This window comes from Aplosporella prunicola (genome assembly GCF_010093885.1).
Source record: "Aplosporella prunicola CBS 121167 unplaced genomic scaffold K452scaffold_2, whole genome shotgun sequence".
In the NCBI taxonomy this organism is placed as follows: Eukaryota; Fungi; Ascomycota; class Dothideomycetes; order Botryosphaeriales; family Aplosporellaceae; genus Aplosporella; species Aplosporella prunicola.
The window spans coordinates 741,615-764,642 of record NW_022983530.1 but is presented as its reverse complement, the minus strand read 5'-3'; the positions used below and the strand labels follow the sequence as shown (position 1 = coordinate 764,642).

The 23,028-nt window shown below is 51.8% G+C and overlaps 9 protein-coding genes across 9 annotated transcripts; 3 read left to right on the top strand and 6 right to left on the bottom strand.

The window, feature by feature from the left end:
• Positions 1-461: 461 nt before the first annotated feature.
• K452DRAFT_218259 (uncharacterized protein) lies at positions 462-3,032 on the top strand (the record flags this gene model as incomplete). Its single annotated transcript, XM_033536352.1, has 3 exons — positions 462-557; positions 621-2,666; positions 2,718-3,032. The coding sequence occupies 3 exons, from the start codon at positions 462-464 to the stop codon at positions 3,030-3,032; spliced, it is 2,457 nt and encodes an 818-aa protein (XP_033402426.1).
• Positions 3,033-3,889: 857 nt separating this feature from the next.
• K452DRAFT_355178 (uncharacterized protein) lies at positions 3,890-5,826 on the bottom strand. Its single transcript, XM_033545945.1, has 4 exons — positions 5,664-5,826; positions 5,516-5,603; positions 4,509-5,460; positions 3,890-4,453 (listed from the first exon to the last, which is right to left on the bottom strand). The coding sequence occupies exons 1-4, from the start codon at positions 5,739-5,741 to the stop codon at positions 4,117-4,119; spliced, it is 1,455 nt and encodes a 484-aa protein (XP_033402425.1). The 5' UTR covers positions 5,742-5,826; the 3' UTR covers positions 3,890-4,116.
• A 231-nt stretch (positions 5,827-6,057) lies between these two features.
• K452DRAFT_282902 (uncharacterized protein) lies at positions 6,058-6,984 on the top strand. The gene has a single exon (XM_033539668.1). It carries the CDS (start codon positions 6,098-6,100, stop codon positions 6,800-6,802), a length of 705 nt encoding a protein of 234 aa, XP_033402424.1. The 5' UTR covers positions 6,058-6,097; the 3' UTR covers positions 6,803-6,984.
• A 26-nt stretch (positions 6,985-7,010) lies between these two features.
• On the bottom strand, positions 7,011-7,860 carry K452DRAFT_69736 (uncharacterized protein). Its single transcript, XM_033547042.1, has one exon. It carries the CDS (start codon positions 7,671-7,673, stop codon positions 7,218-7,220), a length of 456 nt encoding a protein of 151 aa, XP_033402423.1. The 5' UTR covers positions 7,674-7,860; the 3' UTR covers positions 7,011-7,217.
• Positions 7,861-8,734: 874 nt separating this feature from the next.
• On the bottom strand, positions 8,735-11,263 carry K452DRAFT_294261 (uncharacterized protein; the record flags this gene model as incomplete). The annotated part of the gene is made up of 3 exons (XM_033541678.1): positions 8,735-8,788; positions 8,844-10,142; positions 11,000-11,263. The coding sequence occupies 3 exons, from the start codon at positions 11,261-11,263 to the stop codon at positions 8,735-8,737; spliced, it is 1,617 nt and encodes a 538-aa protein (XP_033402422.1).
• A 1,006-nt stretch (positions 11,264-12,269) lies between these two features.
• K452DRAFT_355176 (uncharacterized protein) lies at positions 12,270-14,034 on the top strand (the record flags this gene model as incomplete). Its single annotated transcript, XM_033545944.1, has 6 exons — positions 12,270-12,380; positions 12,468-12,515; positions 12,566-12,925; positions 12,995-13,375; positions 13,439-13,721; positions 13,775-14,034. 6 exons carry the CDS (start codon positions 12,270-12,272, stop codon positions 14,032-14,034), a joined length of 1,443 nt encoding a protein of 480 aa, XP_033402421.1.
• Positions 14,035-14,443: 409 nt separating this feature from the next.
• Positions 14,444-15,891, bottom strand: K452DRAFT_304650 (uncharacterized protein; the record flags this gene model as incomplete). Its single annotated transcript, XM_033542832.1, has 6 exons — positions 14,444-14,526; positions 14,579-14,898; positions 14,950-15,000; positions 15,055-15,308; positions 15,367-15,531; positions 15,604-15,891. 6 exons carry the CDS (start codon positions 15,889-15,891, stop codon positions 14,444-14,446), a joined length of 1,161 nt encoding a protein of 386 aa, XP_033402420.1.
• Positions 15,892-16,322: 431 nt separating this feature from the next.
• K452DRAFT_282896 (uncharacterized protein) lies at positions 16,323-20,104 on the bottom strand. The gene is made up of 4 exons (XM_033539667.1): positions 20,044-20,104; positions 18,386-19,980; positions 17,214-18,334; positions 16,323-17,163 (listed from the first exon to the last, which is right to left on the bottom strand). Exons 1-4 carry the CDS (start codon positions 20,051-20,053, stop codon positions 16,506-16,508), a joined length of 3,384 nt encoding a protein of 1,127 aa, XP_033402419.1. The 5' UTR covers positions 20,054-20,104; the 3' UTR covers positions 16,323-16,505.
• Positions 20,105-20,655: 551 nt separating this feature from the next.
• Positions 20,656-22,619, bottom strand: K452DRAFT_69584 (uncharacterized protein). Its single transcript, XM_033547041.1, has 4 exons — positions 22,441-22,619; positions 21,049-22,352; positions 20,764-20,993; positions 20,656-20,695 (listed from the first exon to the last, which is right to left on the bottom strand). Exons 2-3 carry the CDS (start codon positions 22,255-22,257, stop codon positions 20,961-20,963), a joined length of 1,242 nt encoding a protein of 413 aa, XP_033402418.1. The 5' UTR covers positions 22,258-22,352; positions 22,441-22,619; the 3' UTR covers positions 20,656-20,695; positions 20,764-20,960.
• Positions 22,620-23,028: the final 409 nt, after the last annotated feature.

Below are 23,028 nucleotides of genomic sequence, written 5' to 3'. Positions count from 1 at the left end.
GCAAGACCATTCAGCCCGTGTGGGCAGCCGCATGTAGTGCCCGTTCCGGCCGATGGATGGTTGAGCAGCCAAGCAGCTGATAAGCGGTTTTCAATACGCCCCGCTCCAGAAGGGGACTAGCGTGTTAGACCGCCTCTTCCAGAACCAGCCGTGCCAGCCTGCGTGCGACGGCGAAACGGGCCCGCCAGCAAAACTGGGCTATCGTCACAGGACACAGGGCGCCATACCTTACTGCTCCTTCTTCACCTCTTTCTGCCATCTCTTGGAAGCCTGGCCTGTCTGCCGTCGCCCAGCGCCCTCTCTTGCCCGTGTGCTTCTGTCGCGCAACACGCAAAAGAAAAAAACATCCGCAACCGCCTTCGCGACCGCCGTCTCCCCCGCGCTCGTCTTGTTTATCCGCCATAGCTTCCACCAACTTATTTTCCTAGACGGCCAGCTGCCGGGCGGCGCATACCATAATCATGTCTTTGGGCGAGGACTTGCTCAACATTGTCAACAAGCTCCAGGACCTGGTCTTCAACACCATCGGAAATGATTCCCTGGACTTGCCGCAGATTGTGCATCTCACTTCCCACGGCCGACGCCACCCGCGCCATCACCAAAGCTAACGTCCATCGCAGGTAGTCGTGGGCTCTCAGTCCTCCGGAAAGTCCTCGGTGTTGGAAAACATCGTTGGCAAAGATTTCTTGCCTCGCGGAAGCGGCATCGTCACCCGGCGGCCCTTGATCCTTCAACTCATCAACGTCCCCAGCGAACGCGAGGACAAGCCCGGCTCGGACGAAGTCCATGTACCCCATACCCCCGCCAGTGTTGCAGGACAGGAAGAATGGGCCGAGTTTCATCACATTCCGGGGCGCAAGTTTCACGACTTCCGCGAGGTCAGGCAGGAGATTGAGAACGAGACTGCGCGGATAGCAGGAAGCAACAAGGGCATCAACCGCCAGCCCATTAACTTGAAGATTTACTCGCCTCATGTCCTGAGCTTGACTCTGGTGGATCTGCCGGGTCTTACTAAGGTCCCCATTGGCGACCAGCCCTCGGACATTGAGAAGCAGACGAGGAATCTCATTACGGAATACACGGCGAAGCCCAACAGTATCATTCTCGCCGTTTCTCCTGCAAACGTCGATCTTGTAAACTCGGAGGCGCTCAAGCTCGCTCGCCATGTCGATCCCATGGGTCGGAGGACGATTGGTGTGCTCACCAAGCTTGACTTGATGGACCACGGCACCAATGCGCTCGACATCCTCTCAGGGCGCGTATACCCGTTGAAGTTGGGTTTCATCGGTGTGGTCAACCGCTCTCAATATGATATCCAGGAGTCCAAGTCCCTCTCGGATGCATTGCAGGCTGAGCGCGATTTCTTCAGGCATCACCAGGCATATAGGAACATGTCTAACCGATGCGGAACCGAATTCTTGGCAAAGACGCTGAACCAGACGCTGATGTCGCACATCCGCGAGCGTTTACCGGACATCAAGGCCCGTTTGAACACTTTGATGGGCCAAACACAGCAAGAACTTGCGAGCTACGGAGATGTCGCTTTCACAGGAAAGGAACACAGAGGATCGCTCATCCTTCAGCTGATGACCCGCTTCGCGTCTTCTTTCATTTCTTCCATCGACGGTACCTCTTCGGAGATCTCGACTCGGGAGCTTTGTGGAGGAGCGAGGATTTACTACATTTTCAACTCTGTTTTTGGTAATTCCTTGGAGACCATCGACCCTACTACGAACCTGTCTGCAGAGGACATCAGAACGGCTATTCGGAACTCCACTGGACCTCGCCCGAGTTTGTTCGTGCCAGAAATGGCCTTTGATCTGCTCGTCAGGCCTCAGATTAAGCTGCTGGAATCCCCAAGTCAACGATGCGTCGAACTTGTTTACGAGGAGCTGATTAAGATCTGCCACACTTGTGGCTCGAACGAGCTCAGCCGTTACCCTCGCCTTCAGGGCAAACTGATTGAAGTTGTTTCCGACCTCTTGCGCGAACGCCTTGGCCCATGCTCCGGCTACGTAGAGTCGCTGATCGCCATCCAACGCGCGTACATTAACACTAATCACCCTAACTTCCTTGGCGCAGCTGCTGCCATGTCATCGGTGATTCACGACAAGCAGGAGAAGGAGAAGCAAATGGCGGCACAAGCGGCAGCGCAACAAGCGGCTCTGGAAGATAAGAAGAAGCGGGAAAAGAAGCGGATGAAGGAATTGAACGGCGTTAACGGAGCCGAAACGCCCGATGATAGCGAGGAGCAAACGGAAGCACCTGGCGAAAAGGCCGCTAATCTCACCATTCGCGGCCACGCCAGCAAGAACAGCAGGAGCATGTCTCCCGCTGTCCGTGCAAACGGCGCCCCAGCTATCACCAGCCAATTGAACGGGGGCCGCTCTTCGTCACCGCCAAGGTTCCAAGCGCCAGGCTCTACGCGCGACACATTCCTTAACTACTTCTTCGGGAAGGAAGGTGGATTGCCGACAAACACATCAATGCCATCGTCATTGATGGACAGTCGACCTGGTAGCAGGCATGTGACTCAGAACTCTGAGCCTAGCTTCACTGGTAGTCTCAGACGTGGCGACAACCGTGTTCCTGATCGCAGCATCATGGACATCGCCCAGGGTAACCCAGAACTCGCTCTTCCTAGGAGCGAATACGATACTCCATTCGTAAGTTGTACCTTTTGAACCATGGATTAAACATCTACTAACATATAACAGCCTGAAGATCCCACGGAACCCGCTCTCACCGAGCGGGAAGCCCTCGAAACCGAGCTCATCCGGCGCCTCATCTCGTCTTACTTTAACATTGTCCGTGAGACCATTGCCGACCAGGTTCCCAAGGCCGTCATGCACCTTCTGGTCAATCACTCGAAGGACGTGGTCCAAAACCGTCTCGTCAGCGAGCTCTACAAGGAGCAGCTTTTCGAGGAGTTGTTGTACGAGGACGACGCTATCAAGTCGGAGCGTGAGAAGTGCGATAAGCTGCTCAGGACATACAAGGAGGCGGCGTCCATCATCGGTGAGATTCGGTAAAACATCTTCGCGAAAGCGGAGACGGAGCGAGCGGTATTACGAAAGATAGACGGGCTCGTTTTGACAAATGATTGTACGAGAGATTATGGTTGTACTTTATTGCAAGGCAGCGTTGGGGGGCCGGAACGGAAGGAAGCGGGGAGTGGGTTGTTGTATCTTGGACCATGCCCATATTTATGCTCGCTGGATCTCCGCAAGCCAGTTTCCTTAGAGCAGACGAACTGGCACGAAGGAGAAGGGGGCGGGGAGCGGGGAGGGCGTTTTCTGCTGTTGGCAACTCAACTTCTTGGCGCGGACGTCAGTCTGATTTCCTTGCTGTACTACCTACCTTACTCATATGCTGCTGCGTTGTTCAGATATCTTTCTCCTCGTCCAATTGTACATCCCGGCACCCATTCCCCACTCATTTTCCACCACGAGCGCCGGTCTTTTCGTCGCTTTCGCAGTCCTGGCGATCAGTGTGATTCAACCATCGTAAGTGACGTTACGCGCACTGGGCTATCTCACGCGTCTTTTTGGACTCATCATCATAGGTGGTTGGCGGGCTTGATCCGCTGTCGCTGCGATGATTTGTTCGCGGTGGATTCGGAGATGATGCGCAGGTTGGAGATGATCCTCTGGGGGCTTGAGCGCGTGGAGATGAGCGATTGGCGAATCTTTGTTAGATGAGAAGATCGTGCTAGGCTGAGTGGATTCTTGCTTACTGATTTACGTGATTGACTCGCAGACTTGCAGGTAAGAAAAGTTTAGATGGCTGGTTAAATTTCAATGCCTTCATGCTATGTCGGGTATTATTAGACTCAGCAACGGGAGACATGTACACGGAATCTGTTGTTTAGAATGAAGTGCGAAGCACAGTCGAATGAGTACCGACGGGGTTGTAACTATGCAGCACACTTGCAGCCCTCTCGCAGCTCTAAATGTAGCTCCTGAAATGGTGGATGGAGATATGATAGCATTTTAGGTCAGACTTAGAGCACGACGCTTGCTATCAAACTGACTTGTTCTCTTACCGCCCCATGAGGCTAGTTGAGACATTTCCAAACGCCAGTTTGTACTTATTAACACTCCTGAGATGCACCTACTACAGGTGCACCGTAAAGCTCTCTCTAATCTTTTCTCCGTACCAGTAAAAGAGGATTGGGGCAGGGGCGAGCGCGCAACTAATCAAGGCAAACGTCGAGATGCCCCAGCCATACCCGACCTCCTTGAAGAGTGCTGGCGCGAATAACGGCACGATGCCGCCGACCACGGAGCGGAAAACTGCGCCTGCAGCAATGGCGGATGCGGCATACTGCTCAAAGGTGTCGATGTAGTAGTTCTGCACAGGGTTGGTGATCATGACCTGGCCAATGCCGTAGAAGAAGGTGCTAATGGTGGAGGCGACCCAGTGCGTGTGAGCTTGAACGGTCCATGCAAACCTGGCTGGTGTTAGCACTGGCCAACATGTATGCTTTGAACTGGTGCAGAGTTTACCAAAACAGGGATACCGGTATAAAGACCGATCCGATGTTGGCTAATGGAAGCCTGAACTCGGGCTTCCCTACGCCATTGTTGCGGGCTTTCAACTTCTTGTATATCACGTCTATCTTCGGAACGAGCAACCGCACCGCGAACAGATACCCTAGGCCAGGACTGAGGTACAAGAGACCAATCTGTTCGGTGTTGAATCCGTACTTGTCTCCGTAAACGTCCTGGAAGTTTGTGTAGAGGCTGTACGTCGTGCTGAAGATGACTGCTTGATACAGCGACATGGTGAATACGATGGGGTGCGTAAAGATCCGACCTGGCCGCGAAAGGGAGTATGCGAGCCTTTTCCACAATGGCCGAGTGTCCTCTCCCTCGATCCAGTATTCAGTGTCGTCATGGGGGTTTTCGCGTATCCTTTCCTTCCTCTTGTTGTCTAGTAGGACTGGAGCATACGTCTCTTTCAAAAATATAAATCCCCCTAATGTGTTGACTCCGCAGATCGCAGTCAAGATCCAGAAGATATATCTCCATCCCAGACGCCGGACTATCACACCTCCCAATAGCGGCCCTAGGCTGGGACCAAGCAATGGTCCTAGGAGATACCAGCCGAACACACCAGCTCTTTCTTCTTTTTCGAACATGTCGCCAATGGTGCCGCCTCCATTCGCAATGCCCACGCTACCGAAGAACCCAGACAGGGTGCGCATAGCCAGAAGCGTCTGGATGTTCGGACTCAGGGCACAAGGTACCTGCAAGAGGCTGAATATAGTGAAGCAGGTGAGGTACAGTCTTCTCCTTCCGAAGGTTTCGGACAAGGGCGCGAGGACCAATGGGCCGATCCCCAGTGCTATCACAAAGCCCGTCGTGGCTCCTACCACGACCGCGGGGTCCGTGTGAAGTCCCTCGGCGATTTCGTCCATGCCTGGAGTGAACATTGAGCTCGCGAGTGGGCTGGTGACTTGACAATGCTGTCAGTACAACTAAGTTTGCGCAGAGGAGAGGTGATGGCGTACCTGCCATTGCGGCGATGACGGCGACATTGGCAAGCTTCTTGCGTCTCGGCCATGCGCGCGGGTTGTCTTCCTTCGAGAGAGTGATTTCCTGTCACGAAGCCGTTAGGACTCACGGGAGTCTACACAGGCTCTGCTCTTATACACGTACCTCGCGGTGATCGGGGCCATATTCGGCATGTCCATTCTCCAGGAGCGGCGAGCGCTCATCGTATTCATCATGCCTCATTTTTAGGGGACGAAGGCTGTGGGCGAGAGGCAAGAGAGGCAGCAGAGACAGGTCGCGTGCCCGGTATGAGTATGGTGGAGCTGCATGTTTGTGGAGTTGCGGCAGTTATCGGGGTGAGCATGGAGAAGCTAAAATGTCTAGGCTGAGATGGCGTCGTCCCTCCGTCGTCATTGATCTCTGCGGCCCGCTGCGACTCCCGAGATGCCGGGTCGCTCGGCGGTACTGAGGCCGGTTGTGGCTGAGGCGGCGTGGGGGCATCCAACAGGCAACAACAATAAATAGGTCTGGTGACAGTAAATCAACCACCACAACACCACAACAACAACAAACCAACTAACCCGCAACACTCGACAAACATGACCCAGGAAAACATTCCGCTCAAAGTGCTCATCGTGGGAGGCGGCCAGTACCTCGAACCCTTCTTAGACGGCGAGCCGCTCTACATACGCTTACTGTTGCAGCTGCGGCTAGCATGCACCGAGGCGCTTGAATTTTACATGTCCGTGAGAGACATGCACGAAATCCTCCGCCTACCAGTCCTCCGAGGCCAAGCAAAAGAGGTTGCTCAGTTCATGGAACCCCCGCTCCGATACCTCTACACCAACCAGCAAGATACTTTGCCGGATGCAAACCCGCCCGATTCCAACAAGCCCAACAAGCCGCGTGAATGGGATCCTCTGCTGGCTGCGCACAGATTGGACCGCACTTGCCGCTGGCTCGTAGTTAGTTGCAATTATCCCCTGATTCAGTCGACAGACATACGCCAGTTGCACGACAGCTATGAAGCGCCCGTCACATGCTTCATGAAACCCGGGCACGGCTACCCCGAGCCTCTGCTGGCCATCTGGAGCCCGGAGTCTCTGAAGAAGCTGGAAGATAATATCAGTAACGGTATGAACTTTACCGTGGTGGCGATGAAAGTGGTCGATGCTTTGAAAGGGAAATTGATCCGGCCGGCGCGCAAAGAGTCGTTGTTCCATACATCCAACTACGAGGACTGGGCGGAAGCTATGACGATAGCATTGAGGATGATTATTGAAGAGAGTGAGAATACCTCGTGAGGGTGGGTAGCATGGCCCTCAAGCTTCAGTCCATTGTTTATCAGGCTATACATGATGCAATTTGCCGATTATTCTGCGTAGTCGTCAACGGATCGCTAATGAATTATTCGACGCTGCCCGTTGTGCCCCTTACCTTCCATAGATATTCACCGTCCAACATGGTATGGAGCACTACTTGCCTAGCTACACGCCTGAGTCTTGGATATGAGTGAGAAGATGTGAGAGCGCACACAGATTATAAGTATCTCAACTGGATTTTGTTTCAACCCCGTCTAAATATCATTACCTCGTTAGGTGCTGAATCTCACATGACAGTGACGGATGCTTCTTGAGACATAACCTGACGCTAATTACGGAAGTTATACAACAAAAGACAGTTGACATCCCTCAAATCTCCGCCTCATATTCGCCACATTTATTTCAGACGGTCATCTACTGTGAAGCTCCTTATGTACTTATCTCTTAGCCGTTGCCGACATACCTCGTTTATTCGATCCAAAATTGGCCAGGCCCATGTTCGGTTAGAAAAGATGGTGCTCTTAAGATCATGTACAAGGTATGCGACGTTATTGAACACCTCTGACAGAACCTTTTCATCGTTTCCGCTGTGAACTTCGTCTTTGTACGGCGAATTCTGACAGAAAGCGACCAATTCGCTAAACTCCAGCGAAGGTAAATCATTGGGCCTTGCGGTTCCATGCTCCGAGGACGAGCTATGAGAGCTTTCCCCGATATGGAATGGAAGCACGCTGAAGGTGTTTAGCAAAAACCAGCTTCTACAGTCAATGGCATAGATTAGGAGAGCGCCTCCAATGGGCCAACGGAGTTCAGACCGAGGAAAATTGGCATAGCGCTTCATGACGGCCTCCATTGCATTGAATTTGCGGGAATTGATGGCCTCCTGAAAAGCCCAGTTGTACGAAAATATAGCCTTTTCACTCAAGAGAAGTCCAAGCGGCCGAACTGCACGCGCATGGTCGAAACCGCACAACCGAATGGCATATTTGAGTGACTCTTGGAAGTTTTTCTCAACTTCATCTTCTTGCTGTCGGAGAGTGGTGGTTTTCGATGTATATCCGTCGAGAAGCGCCTTTAAAGTTGGTTCGATTGATGCAGTCAGAATGGCCCAAAAATTGTCACTGTCTAGCTTCTTGCTGCCTTCACGTAGGCACGTACATATTGCCATTGATAGCGAAGCTCCATCAAAGCTCTCGAGATTGCAGACGCGTAAAGAGACTAACTCTTCCACTGCTGCTGGAGAATGCACTCTACTCGCATAGTAGAGCAACTGCTCAGTGTGTAAGTGAAATTGGGGTAAATCTTGCAATTGATCCCCCCAAATCAGATGAAAAACACCTCGAATGTCTTCGTGTCTGTTATGGGTCATAAGGAGATGCAAAGGCGAGAGCATCGATTCATCTTCACCCAAGAACGGATCGGCTCCATGGTGTAGTAGCAGTCGTGTGGTTTCGATTGTATAGTTGAAATCGTCATATCCTTGGCGGAACAAGTCGTGAAGTAATCCGGTATGGCCAGGCCTTTCCAATTTCGCAGAAGCTCCGTTTTGAAGGAGACGTTCAATTGCTTTTGTGTTCTTCGTTGATAAAGCAAGCGCTAGGGCGGCTTGCCCTGAAACATCCTGCCAATCCAATGAGCTCTCTGCCGGAGTTGTTGAGTCGTGCAACCAGCTAAGGGCTAGCTGAAGTGCAATTTCGTTCCCTGATTGAATGGTGAGGTGCAGGATTGACTGGCGTCTTGAGTTCCGCCTCCATGGCTTTGCTCCTGCTTCGAGAAGATCTCTCATTTCCTGTACATTCCCTCTCGCTGCGGCTATATGAAGCGGAGTATCCCCTCCGTGGTCTTTACGGTCATGATCTACCCCCGAGAGATACAGGGTAGAGATCGGTGTGGCTCTCGAAAACCCACTGTCCACTAGATGCCAAATGATGTTACGGCCATTTTCGTCCGTTGTGTTTGGGTTTCTCTCTAGAGATATCAAGTGCGCGACGAGTAGTCTGTTTGATTTCCTCATCGCAGCTACTGTTGCCAAAAATTCCGCTGATGGCGTGAGATCAACACTTATTTCTGTAGCAAACTCGATAAACTCGATAGACCGACATATGTCCATGTTTATCGGTGCTGCGACTCCAATAGCAGCATCAACGAGTTGCCTCCGTTGAACCGGGGTAAAAATATCGGAGCAATTCATGCCGGCAAGTTCGTGACATGTTGCCCAAATGTCTTTGGCAAGCCCCAGATCATGAAGCGCCATCACATCACTCAAGCCATTGCACAGCTGTGAGCACCATGACAGTCCGGGTGCTTTGAATTCCTGAGATTCTTCGGTTTTCTCAGGAGTTGGGGCGCATAGGAATGTCCGAAGTTCGAAAACCTGAGCGATTACTTCCCGCACGATGCTGTACTGTGCGTGCCTTCGACCGTGTCCATACAGAAGCTCCTTCTCCAGACGAGATAGCAAAGCCATGGGGCGGAACAGTTTGATGCCTCCAGATGCTAAAGCATCTGACAACTCAGCCGCTCGTCCTGACTGAATAACACTGTTCCAAAGAAAGTTGAACTGAACAGTACGATGATAGGCAATGGCGAGCTCTAAAGAAGAAAGGCCCTCAAGGTTACTTTCTGTCGTGAGCCCTGGCAGGGGCTTTTCCAAAGGATCTGATTCCGACTGCAGGCGAAGCTTGACAGCAGTCTGTGCGGCCACTGATACGGCGAGCCCGAGAGAAGAACCAACGGGGCAGAAAGGAAGACGGAGATCAGTATCCTCTTTTTCAGAAAGTGTACCTTCCACGATACTCTCTGAGACCTCGTCATCGTCGCCATCGAAGAAAGGAAGACAATTGAGTGGAAGTACATCAGCATCTTCTCCGTCTTCCACACAGAAATGTGAGAAACAACGGAACTCTTTCAGCTGAGCTCTTGATATAACGCCATCTTTAGCCTGATCGAGACGGTCCTCAAGCGGCTTGTTCGTTTCCATGGGCAGACGACAGAGATTTGGAGTGGGATCTTGCGCCAAAGATACGTTTTGTCGCTCCAATAAATCCACAGAAACATCTCGTTCGCAAGAGCCACTCCTACGCAGGAGTTTCAGCAATGTCTTCGCAGAAGTCGACCCTAAGCTCATGCTGTCCTTGGTATATTTCTCTGCAGCTTCCATGTCGAACGTTGTTCCGAAGCAATTCGCATGCATCAGAGCAAGCTTCAGATATGCTGAAGCAGCTACCTCACCTTCACCATCGAGCGCGTAACGTTTTGTTTCGACATATATCTGCTGCTGAACTCGCGAAGGGAGTTTTGATGCATTTTGGGGTAAGAAAGTCTATGATTTGTCAGGAAGGTGTTGCTTTCTCCCGCTACAACTGACCACTTCCCGGGAGACTTACTTCGTATGTCCATTTGCCTTCCACTTGAACTTCTTGAAGTGGAGGGCGTGTCCTCGCCAAAATCCCACTAAATCCTTGATCAGAAATTTCCTTCGGATATAGAAAGTGAACCGCTCATGGCTTACTTATGGCAATTATTCGGACAACGCCCATATATGAAAGGCAGTTCATCCACATGGCTGGAGCGTCGACGTGGATCAGGATCCAGTGTTTTAGTGAAGAGACTCATTGCTAGAGCGAATGGAAGCTTTCCATCGTTCCTATCCATATGGCGGATGTTCCTCTGTTGGTCATCTTTAACTAACATGTGCCACGTGAGGGTCGATCTTGCGTAGGTTGACAGCCGTGAAGAAAGAGCATTCAGCCCCAGTTGGAGATCTGGGGTCATTTCGAGGTCAATCTGTTCGGATATATGCTTCGCTTCGGAAAAAGAGGTGGTCGTCTTCGCGATATTGTATTTGATCTCTCGCTCCAACTGAGGAAGGCGGTAGTATCGACATCCTTGGAGAAGTATTTCCCAGGCTAGTAGACCGAATGCCCAGATATCGCATTTTCGCAAATCGATTGAAGAATTCCCTGATAGGAGTTCTGGCGCTAAATATCTGTTTTAATTTTCAGCACCAGACATTTCCCACTCTTAGTTTGCTTACGCTCTTGTGCCATGGTAGGTTTGACTATGCAAATTGCTCTGATCTAGGGAAGGAAAACAAGCGTGTTCAAAGTCTGCCTTTTACAAAGAAAAAGAAAAGAAAAGAGTTAGCTGGTGTGACTTATTTTGTTTTAGTTTTCTTACAATTTTGGCTATTACGTGATTCTCGTGTTCCGGGGATGCGTTCTTGAAGACAAGAATATTCTCAAGCTTCAAATCGCCGTGGACAACTGTGGAGTCGTGGACTTCGCGCAGACCACAAGCAACTTGACCAACAAGGTCAAAGCAGGCCCGAATGGAGATATTTTCTGAGCAAAGATACTGCCTAAGGGTTCCAAACTGCGCAAATTCGGTGACTAGAAAGGGTACGACGCTGCCTTCTTGGTGAACCCAGCCGTAGCCCATCATGGTGAGGATATTTTCGTGGAGCAACAATGGAGTATGCTGCATGATCTCGAGGTCTTTGACCACACATTCTAATTGGCTTAGAGTTTGCTGCTCTTCAGTCAGGTCCTTCGGGAGCTTGACCTGCTTTACTGCTACAACCTCGCGGTTGATGGAATCTTCGCTTCTAAATACTCGGCATGATGCGCCTTCACCCACCTTTTCCCAGTTGAGAAGGCGGCCGGCATCATAGACAGGGAGTTCTAACGGCTCGATGGCGGTTAGCAACTGGCTGAAGGGACTCAGATTTGGCTGAAATCTGCGAGAAACGCTAGAAATGAATGTTACGCCTCGACTTTGCGATTCTGGAAACTAGAAGGAAATCAGCTGAACTACCTATGTGTTTAAAATGGGAAGAAAAACCTGCCTCCAAACTCCGTGACATTATAGAAATCTCGTTCGGGTAAAATGGACTTTCCAGTCGTGTTGTCCTTCAAAGTGTTTCTGGGTGTTTGCAGAAGGGTTCTCAGGGGTGCCCTCACGGTTATCAGGTTCGTGCAGCCCTTGCTTGGGAAGGCTGACAGCCTGTTACAATTAATGACGGCAAGTTCAAATATTGTGCAACGTCAACTCCGCTAGTATGTAATCGTACGACTGAAGTGCACGAGCTAGACAGCGTAATTTAAAGTGTGAATTCCGAGTTTAGTGAGAAAAATATCTCTAAAATCATAGAGATATCGGGCGTATTTCACGGAGGAGACTTGATGAGTTAGACCATAGCCTTATTGAGCTCAATGAGACAGCTGGCTCCGTTGGTTGTAAAGGTTACACTCGCGAACGCAGTGATCTTTTGTCTAAGTTACTATTGGTAGATAGTTAAATATAGCGTGTGGCTTAGTTACTTACGCAGCCTTGCGGTTCGCCTTGTATGTGTCGATGATGTTTGCCTGCGATGTAAGGACATATAACAACGGTCGTTGCCCGCCACTTTCAGGGCCTAACCTTGATATCTCTCACACTGTCCTTCTCAATGATATATCCACTCAGTATAGCAGGTATTGCGTTGGCCATCATCAACCAGGTCTTAAACCTGGGCGAGAGAACATCAAATATAATCAGGGAGCTCAAGGACTTTGAAGAGGTATAGCCACTTACTCCTGAAACTAAACACGGTTTTCGCTAATTAGCAAAGGACACAAAAAGCCTGCTCGAAACCGTTGAACACCAGACATGGCGAGCTTCGGCCTTCAAAGCTTTATTGTTTGAGGACCTACCTGTGAGTAATGGTACACTGGAAATGACAAGTGCTGCTGGCTAATGTTTTAGATGCATGAGGGCAAGACCCTTTTCGAGCATTTCGACAATACCGCACAGGAGCAAATCAGGCTGGCCCTCGATGACATTCTAGATGCAATTTCCGACGCAAGCAGGCTCATGGAGCGGCAGCTTCCACTGTCCAAGCACATCTCCAGCATGCTCCAGATCCCAGTGTACACCAAACTCCGGTGGATCTCCCACGACAAAAGACGCGCCTTGTCTATTATAACGCGAGTAGTGGACCTAAACACCCGCTTGCGAGACAAGCTAGAGCTTCTGCTCATGGCCTCCACTGTTGGCGGCGGACTCCAACATTTGAAGCGACTTCAAAGCAGCCCGCATGCCCGAGAACTCGGTTTCCAGGACGATGTGAACCTCCGCATCGCAGCAGCAGAATCAAGCAATGCAGAAGCCAGCTTCGAGCTCCTAGATCATTAGGACATCGTTTTCGACCGCGAAAGCCGGTTCACGAGTACATGCCGAAACGGAAACCATGTCCTCGTCGAAAATAGCGGGCCTGTGGGCGAAAGCTTTAGTGCTTTGACGGGGCATATGAGACATCGCGTGGAAGCATTGGCCGGGTTCTTACACCAGCCAAAAGGACAATCTTTCCGGATTCCGCGCTGCTTGGGCTGGCAATTTGTCCCGGAAAAACAGAGCGTTACTCTCGTCTTCGAGGCACCTGGAAACAACGCAATGAAGCCAATTAGTTTACTGGAGATGCTTCGGACAAAGTCGATCAAGCCTTCGCTTAGAGACAAGTTCCAAGTGGCTTTTGGCCTGGCGAAAAGCGTAGCTCAACTTCACATGGTGCAGTGGGTATGTGCCCTGCTTACAAACTGCAGTCATTCTTTGAGTGTTGTTCATACTCATATGCATTAGGTTCATGAGAGTCTGAGGAGTGAGAACATACTGTTTTTCCCCAAAGCAGATGTGGAACCCACATCACACCGCTCTTCCAAGTCGATACTGTTCGAGGAACCTTGGATACTTGGGTTCGAGTTCAGCCGACCAGACCCTTTCTTTTCCTCTGGATGTACAGACACAGATATGGCGAGCAATGTCTACAGACATCCAGAACGTCAAGGGTGGCATAATGGAGTCATCCATTTGTTCAAGAAAGAACACGATATCTATGCACTCGGCGTGGTGCTTTTAGAGATCGGTACGTACCCACTGATTATCTCATACGTCGAAATCCTCACCAACAAGTCCCAGGTCTCTGGGAAACCGCACTCCAGCAAGACAGCCGAAAATTCGCCAGCGTCGAAAGTCCCGCAGCCGTGCAACGGCATCTCACAAAAGTCGCCGAAAGGAGGCTCGAATCGCGAATGGGGCCCAAATTCCAGGCCTTAGTGCTGAAATGTCTGTCGGGAGATTTCGGTGTCAAGGAAGACACGAAAGAGGACTTGCACCTCCAAGAGGCTTTCCGGTCTCAGGTTGTAGATGTTCTGCAACGCGCACTCGAGAATGTTTGATGTGGAAGTTTCCTCTGGGGATAATTGGTTAGCAAGTCTTTAGATTTGATTGTTAAAATAAGAAAACACTTGCTCCAACTGGATGCCGCTTAACGTCCCTGACGCATGAACGAACCTGATCGCTCAACGAGCGCACTAATTAGAACGCGTCTTCGTGTGGTGGGTGACCCTCTTGCTGACATCAAAACACGTAAATCTCCGCCAATCCACTACCTTTAGGGAGCCCATCTGATTGGTGCGCTCGCTGAGGGATCAGGTTCGCTCATGCGTCCAGGACGTTACTGCGAAACGAAGGGAATTTCATTGACTTGTGCTCTAAAACAATAGTACGATACGACGGCAGAACACTACATAGCCATCGTCAATCACTCAACATATCAGACTCTCACCAGAAAGACCATTGTCATCCTCAATGATCAGCGACCGCGGCCTTCTCCGCCGGCGGAGGCGCACCGCCCGTCGTCGGCAGACCCATGAAGATCTTGAAGTAGTCTGATTGCAAAATTAGTACAACTCCAGCATCCCTGCAAACAGCACAACTCACCATAGATCATCCACTGCAAGCCCGTCAAAGTACCGATCATGACAATCCTCACCGGGAGCCCATTCCAGAGCCCCCCGAAGCCAATATCCTTGTAGATGCGGCCCATGGCAGCGCCAAACGCCTCGCCGGGCTGGCGGTTCGCGTTGAGCTTCGAGACCATGACGTCGGCGGGGTGGGAGACGATGGCGCACAGGATACCGGCCATGTAGCCGCCGGTGAAGGAGACGGCCGTTTGCGCGCCCTTGCCGTAGTCCTGCTTCGTGCCGGGGAGGTAGCCGTAGATCATCTCGACGATGGTTTCGAACGACGCAAACTTCATCCTGTGCTGTTTGTTAGAAGACGTAGCGCCGAATGAGGGAGCTTGGTTTTACATGGTGTAGGGGATTTGTCGCCCCCATAGCGGGTACAATCCCTTGTAAAGTCTGCGTTTCAATTAGCAAGTTTTTCATAAGAAAATAATGGCAACAAACACTCACCCGGCGAACCCTTCCTTGCCGGTGATAGTGTTGATTCCACCCAGAGTGGTCTTAGCAAAAGGTGGAATAGTCGTCTGCATGCGAACCTTGACAGCTTCAAATGGGCAAAGCGCAATATCCGCAAAGAACTCGGCAGAAGCGCTAGCAGACAAGTAGAGCCAAGTCTTGTACTTGTACGCGTTCTCCTCTCCAGCTAGATCAGAGTAAAAGTGCTTGAAAAATTCATAGCCACCATACTTTACTGCACCTTGAGCCTTAACACAACATGATTAGTAAGCAAGACCTTAACACAAATCATCACACGCAGCTTACTGAGTACCCCCAGAACGTCGGGCCCCAGCCAGTGTAGATGCCGCGGAACCCTTCAGCGCGCGAGATCTTGCCCCACGCCTCGAAGTTGCCCTTGTACATCTTGGCGTCGACCTGGCGGCGGCATTTGACCAAGTCCAACGGCGTCACGGCCGTGTGAGTCAGGCCCTAGGTAGATTGATCAGTTTTTCTCCGCTACAGGCGTTTCAATCATCATTCATTGAGCAGAGCAATGCGTACGCAGGCCAGAAGACCACCGAACGTGCACGCCGCGTAGTATTTGGGCGAGTAGAGCTCGATTGCCCCGGCCTTGGCTTGGGCGGCGTGGCTGGCCTTATCGAACTCCTTGATCGCGGCATCGCTGAGCTGATGCGCTTTGTCCGACGCGCTCCACGTCCCGTACAGCTCTTGTCGAGCCTGGTATTTGGTCCTTGGCGGCTGTGCGGGCTGTTGCTTCTGCATGGCCAGCGAGGCAGGCGAGCCGAAGGCGTTCCTGAGCGCCTCTTGCGACGGAATGGTGAGACCCATGGTGTTGAGGTACCTGGAGGCTGCTTAGCGCGCTTATCCGGATGCTCCGAACTCAGGAATCTTTGCTGACGGTTGTTGAGAGGAGATGAAGTAATGACTGATGTCGGAAAAATATGAACTTTCCTACTGCTCTGTTCTTTTAAACAAAGTACGTAAGGTGAGGTATTTCCGCGAGGTGGAGACGGTGATTCCTGAATCCCCAACCTTGTTGTGATACGAAGTACCCGGCGTCATCTGGCTCGGCAATGCTGAATCCGGGATCACATGCGGAGTTAACCGGTAACAACGCCTGCCACGCCTGGCACGCCGTGGGGGCTGGAGTAAGAGACCACCTCGAGGCTAAAAGTTAGCTATCCACATCTTTGGCTTTAATTTCACGTCCCATGGCAGGTAACGTCGCCATGGAGCATTTAATTCACTCAAGAGTAGAATCGGGCGTCAATTTCCTAGATCGAAATCCTTTCAACAACCTTCAGCTACAAACGAAGCGCTGCAATTCATCTAATGAGTCATCAACCTACTCTCAGTCAAATACCTGACTCACAGCGAAATGACTCCAATCCTCATGGGCCTCCAAATGCTCCTTCACCATGACGCGTTTCATCCTCTAAACTTCATTGCTCTTCGCTGTCCTCCTCTTCCAACGGGTCTTCAACCACACTCGCATCTCCATCTGTCGGTGCAGACGTCACGCTCTTCCTGAGCGCTGCCAATGTACCCTCAGCCCCGGAATTGCTAAACGATTCCCGCGCACTCCTTGGCTGTGCGCTGCTACGACGCCTTCTGCTGACCACGCCAGGGAAAAGCCTCGGTTCTCCTAGGCTCATTGGGTTGGGAGCGTGTGATGATGGCGCCGAGGTCGTGCTTGGTTGCGGACTGAGAGGGGGTGCAATGGTTGGTTGAGGCATCGGCACGACCGAGGGCGAGTGCGCAACCATAGAAGAAGAACGGCCCGTCTTGCGGGTGATGTCCATAAGCAGGCTCGACCCCCTCTTCTTTGAGCTCGGGTTTTGGCTTGCCAAGTCCCCATGCGAGGCCACAGGGAAAAGGCCACTCTTTCCATTGGCGGGGGATTTTTGCGGGACAGCTGTCGGCGGAAGACCAGAGAAGAGCCTGGCAGAGTCGACATTGGCAGCCGACATATTAGTGCGCATGGAAGCAGTGGGAGATGCAGCGACTATTTCCGGATTGGTTTGCTCGGGTGGCGTTCTGGGTTCAAGGTTGTCTGCCGTCACGGGCTCGGTTTCAGCTGTACTCGTGTATCGCGATATCCTGTGTTGCCTGTTAGTGGTTGTTGCTGCTGGACCATGGTAGGTACTTACATGGAAAGCTCGGCTTGTAACGTCTCGTGACGGAAGGCTTCCCGGATATTAGGCACGTTGACCTTGGCCATGTCATTTCCAGATACTCCAGGCAGGTGGTAATTGGCACCAAGCCAACGTTGCTTGACAATATGTTCGAATCCGCTCTGTTGAACAGAGTTCTTGGCCAGTTCGCACATGTCCACGGCGCTGAGCTTGTATATCTGCGCTGCCACAGAGTATTCTTCAATGAGTGGCTCCTTGGTAAAAGCAAATTGAAGCGGATCGTCCGTAGACAGCGAAACGTTAAGGCCACGCTTGAAGTACGACAGGAAGGGGTTCCGCTCGTACGCCAAGAACAGAGCGTTGTTACTCAATGGCGACATAGCGATGCCAATTTGCTCCAGATAGAACACATACTGAAGCAGGGGTACTTTCCTGAGCAAAAGACCGTGACTGATACTATGACAGCAAAGTACGGCCGCTGCTAAGTGGTCCGTATCACCAGCTTCACCACAGTGAGGCCGGAGAAGGAATGTGTTGAATCCACGCTGCTTCCGCCAGATATTCAGCGACGAGATGTTGGCGAAGAGGTAGTACAACCAATAGCTGTAAGGTGGGTTCTGCTTCGTGTTCCACATGCTTGGCTTAGGGAACTTTCTGTAAAGGCGTCTCTCCGGTTTGCTTTCGTCGTCGACGCTGTCAAAACCAATGACTCTTTGGAGGAAGATATGCAGCTTCGGGTGGCTTGAAGGATCCTTGGTGACTTCGAAAAGAGGCTGGAATATGTTGACGACAATTTGCTCAAAGTTCTCCATCAGGCTAGTGCCCTTGTAAACGTCGTAGAGACGTGGCACCTGTATGAGCCATCTCACGTTGGGCGAGAACAGCTTGTTGTCGACGACCCAAGCAGCCAGTTTGTCCCATTCATCCAGATCACGGCCGTAGATGGAGATTCGCCATTCCACCATCTGATACTTGCTGGATTCAAGATCAGACATAACCTCCTTGGTGATCTCCGCAAGGTAACGACCGTGGATGAAATTGTCGGTCTTCAAGAAAATGGTACGAAGTCGGGACTCTCCCACAGGATTGTATTTCAAGTTGAATTTGTCGAAACGATGGAAACTGTCGGTGTGGGCCTGCAAGCGTTAGCTTGGTCAATTCGGGAAACAACATATCTGAATACTTACATGCATATCAAGGGTATCAATACTAAGGTCGTATGCCGTCAGATTGATACTTTCAAAGACCTCTCTCAAGGTCAGATGCTTGCCATCTCTGTACAAAACGACCTCGTCAGGGCACTTCTTCATCTTGCTCTTGATGAAACGCAGCAGATGCTTCTGGTTCATACAAGCAGAATGGTGGACGTGAGTGTCGACCTTTCGGACGTTGTAAAAGTCTCTGTGGGGCACTTTTTTGCTGTCCGCAATCTCCTGATACTCGTTCAAAAGATAGTACAGATTGAATTTCCCTTCAAGATACTGTAGCCGCCGGAACGCGAAACTCTTGATTGGCCCATCGGTAGAGACACTGATAATCTCATCCAGATCCATGTAGTACTCACGGATGTCGGGAATGCGCACCATCGGTTGATCGAGGTCTGCTGACGCCGCAGTCTCGTAAACTTGGAAGACGCTGTTCTCATCAAGCTTGAAAGTCATCTCTGAAACCTCCGGCATAGGCAATTGCTCCTCCATGTCAAAATCTTCTCCAATGTCCACGCCAGCCTTCCTAGGGGGCTTTGGAATTTTGGGAGGGGACGGTTTCTCCAAGATGATGCTGTTATTCAGGCTGTTCACGCCGGTATTGACACCAGTGTTGACGCCGGTGTTGAGACCATTTGTGTTTGTGTTGTACCGCTCATGGTCCCAAGCGGGGTCAGGCAGAGGTGGGTAGATGCTCCAAGCGGGGTCATCCCTCGGGTTGTCGAACTGGCCTTGAAGAGACAGTCGAATGTACTTGTGCCGTATGTCGAGGACCTTCTGAATCTCGGTATAGATATTGATGAGCTCGGCCGTAACGCTAGCATCATCTGCGGCATAGCCTCCGGCACCGCTGCCCATCCCGATTCCCGCGCCTGCTCCGTGTATCCCTTGCATTTCTAGCAGCGGCTTATGTTCATGCGGAAGACCAGGATGGGTATTGTGTGCGCGAGCTGACTGATCGGCTTGGAGAAAAGGGTCCTCTTCTACGAGAGCATGGGCGTAGACGGGATCATCAAACCCTTGCGCCGGCCCACCTGCAATGCTGGCAGCTTTGTCGGTGGGGGCGTCAACCTCAATGGGTAGCGACGATCGATAACTGTTTCCCCTGTTGATTGGAGGATTATGCGCGCTACGGTGCGACCTCAAGCTCCCCGTGCGACTGACAGCGTCTGATTCCAGGCCCAGGTGAGCGGGGAAGCTCTTGGGTGGGTAGGCTGAGCTGTAGCCGTCTTGTGACAGGGCGCTTTGGCTTTCGAGCTGATGGCGTTGGAAAAACTGCTTGGCCTCAGAGTGGCTCATTTGTTTCTCGGACGCGCGATCGTAGAAGGCCGTTTTGCGCTGTTTATCCCGGGGCAGAATGCCTGTTTGTGCGCCATCGGATGCACCGTTGGCGCCTGCGTCCATGCCATTGTCGGCCTCAGTCCCGCCAGACCCGCTCTGCTTGCCCTTTGTGCCATGGCGGCCTTCGTCGCTCGTCTCGTCAGCGTCGAGCTCGTATTCTTGCTCTTCCTCCTCGGACGAGGAGCCAGCGACGGGGTCGATGTAGGGCGAGTCGTCGGGCGACTGCGGCAGCGTAGCTACGAGGGCGCCGAGTCAGCATGTGATGTAAGGCCGCTGACCGCAGGGGGGACGAGAGTCACCTTTCGACATTTTTTCTCGAGCAGGGTTGGGAGGCGCGGCGCCTGGTAAAGCTGTCGCGGATCTCCCGAAGCTTGGGCGAGTAGGCGGCCTTGGCGGAACAGGGCGTCGAGGGGCAAAAAAGAACGAACGTTCAGAGCTACGCGGAGGAAACTGCGCCTGGCATGCTTATTATCATCGTCCAGGCCCTGACTCGCCACCCGCTTTGCTTTTGCCAGTTCCTAGCCACCTAGCGCCGCCTCCTCATGGAGAGCCCGTCGTGAGGTCAGGTGGTTGGGCGCGCGGTCATTGATCACTGCGTGCTGTGGGGTTGACAGACCCACTATTGCGTGAAGAGAGCGTGAGGGTGCGGCTATTGTGCCGAAGACAGAAGACATCTCCTTTTTGCGCCGTCGATCCACAGATCTCTCTCCCGTGAGCCATCCTATCGTGCCTATCTACCTAGCTTACAGCCGCCGGTTTCTATGTATCTACACTCACGCCTTCGTGGCTGGCGGGAAGCCGTGTGTCGAGCAGGTTGTGGTGTGCAAGATTGATGTGTCCCGCCCACTCCTCCGACCCCGCAAACTTGGCCCCACAATCGATATGCGGGCAAGTGTAGTGCGCCGTATGCTGGCTAGAATGCATCCATAGCTCGGTCTCACTACGAAAGCGCTAGTTGCTGGAATTAGCAGAGCCCTAGGTGGGGTCGGTGATCTCCTTCTCGAAGCGTGGGAACATACCTCATGACAGCTGACCCACGGACAGTGAAAGGGAGGTGGCTCGAATTTCCTTTCTTCTTCGGGTGCTGGTGGTTGCTTCTTCTGCTCTTCATGTACGTGCGTCCTCGCGGGCTGATGCAATGCGTGCCGGGCCATCTGCTCATGGCTGTAAATGCGGGTAGGCTGATGCAATTGGTGCAGATCTTCCATCTGCATGCTCATGGAGTGCTGCTCGGCTGCAGCTTTTTGCCCTATTGCAGAATTCGTTTGAGCGACGGACGCTGTGGATGTTGCGGAGTCGCTCACTGTTGTGCTTTCGACCACATGGCCGAGAATCATTCTCAACCGCGCGACAGCCTTGCTATCAAGCCGCCCTGCTCCCGCTTTCACATCTTCCAACTGAGTTCTGGCAGCCTTCACTGCGGGGAGGATGTCGCCCCACACTTCGTCGGTGTAACCGTTGAGGACGTCGTTCCATTCAGCAAGTAGATGTTGACGCCGTAGAGGATCGTTCACCATAAACTGGTCTGCTCCGAGAGTCGTTGCGAGTTCAGCTATTTCCTTCTCCAGCTGCGGATTGGTAGTAAATGAAAACCCAGGGCGAAGATTAAAAGGGTTCTCGGTAGACACTTGTCCATGTACAGGTGGCGGCGGGAGCGACGATTTAATCTTGTCCACGGCCTCCTTCTCTTCTGGCGTAAAATTTTGTCCAAAAAGATCGTTGACAGTGTTAGGAGTTGGATCCTCCATGGTGATTTCTGACGGGTGGTCCTCTGCCGAAAAGTCAGGACTGGAAAGAAGATTCCTAACGTCGGCACCGTCATCATAGTTTGTATTGCTGGCATGACCCCAAGAACCGTTCATGCCTCCAGTCGCAATCTTCTCCTGCTGCCTTCGGAACATCGTATCCTCCAGTTGCTCTCTCGATAATCCGGTTTCAGCCATTGCATTTTCCAACTGTTCTAGCGGAAGCCTGCTCGTAAGGGGATAACGATCCAGAGACCCGTTCGTCGATACAGAATGAGCAGGTTGCTGGAATTCCTGTGACCATGATGGCACTCCGCTGTTGATATTGCCATTGGTTAAATTACTCGCACCTTGACCGAGGTTAAATTGATAAGAAGTGTCCGTTCCTTCACCGCTGATGAAGGCGTCAAGGTCGGACCCTGAAGCCTGCTGAGAATAATTTAGGTTTTCTCGGAAGCCCTCCCGAGGCTGGGTAAGCCCGCCATTTTGAAGGTTACTTGACGAAGACCCGGACTGTCGTGCTGGTAACGTCTCGGACCAAGTGGATGGACCAGCTGCACTTGAGGCTCCCTGACTTTTGCTAGCCAGACCGGAACCTGAAGCAAGGGTAGCCGATGCATCGTTAGCGCCTGAGCCGCCGACGAGGTCTTTTGCGAGCCCGGATGCTGAGGCGGCAATCCTGGAGGCTACGGAAGGCTCTGGTTCTTTGCCAGTACTGCGAGAAGGCGCAGCTTCTTTTTGATTCTCATTTTCAGGGCGACGGTCCATAATGGTACATTGACTTAAGAAAAGGAAGAACTAATTTTCTGTGCTTTTGATGAGCCGAAAGTTAGGAATCATAGGTTGCGGGGAAAGAGGCGGGTCTAGGTGGAGCTAGAAATAAGCGTGCTTGCCGTGAAAATTCAATCGGAAGGAAGTTCTGTCATGACTAAGGGAATCAAAAAAGCATACTTTGGCAATATTTTACGAATTTTTGAGGTTTCTGCGCACTTGGATGGTAGAGACGAAAAGGTGAGGGTTGCGGCCCTGTTGCCGCACCCATGTGAGCCCTCGTGCCATCGCTCCGACCCGATGAAACCGAGCTTAAAAGCTGGAGATAAGATTAGATCCGCACGAGCGGAGGGCTTCCGTCTCACTTGGAAGCCGCACGAAAGGCATCAACACCAGTACTAAGCTTTGCTGAAATCTTGTATATGACCCTTCAGCTTCCATGTTCCGGGCTTCTCCGCGAGACGGGTTGAAAATGCGAAGGACCGAAACAGTGAGAAACTTCGGCTACTACAAGCGGGATGCAGCCCTACCCTACTACCTCTTTTGTTTGCATATGAATTGTGCTTCCAGCTCAGCCTTGCCAGCTCTTTATTTTCGGAAACATTGATGCCAACTTACGCAATTCCAGATGTCTTAGCCAAGGTAACAGAGCCAACGCTCATAGCATACACGCACTGCTAGTGAGAGAAAACAGACTCAGTGGAGAAGTGCGGGGTACACAGGTACATGCTATTGCGGTAATAATGGAAATTACCCCCTGGTGCCTTA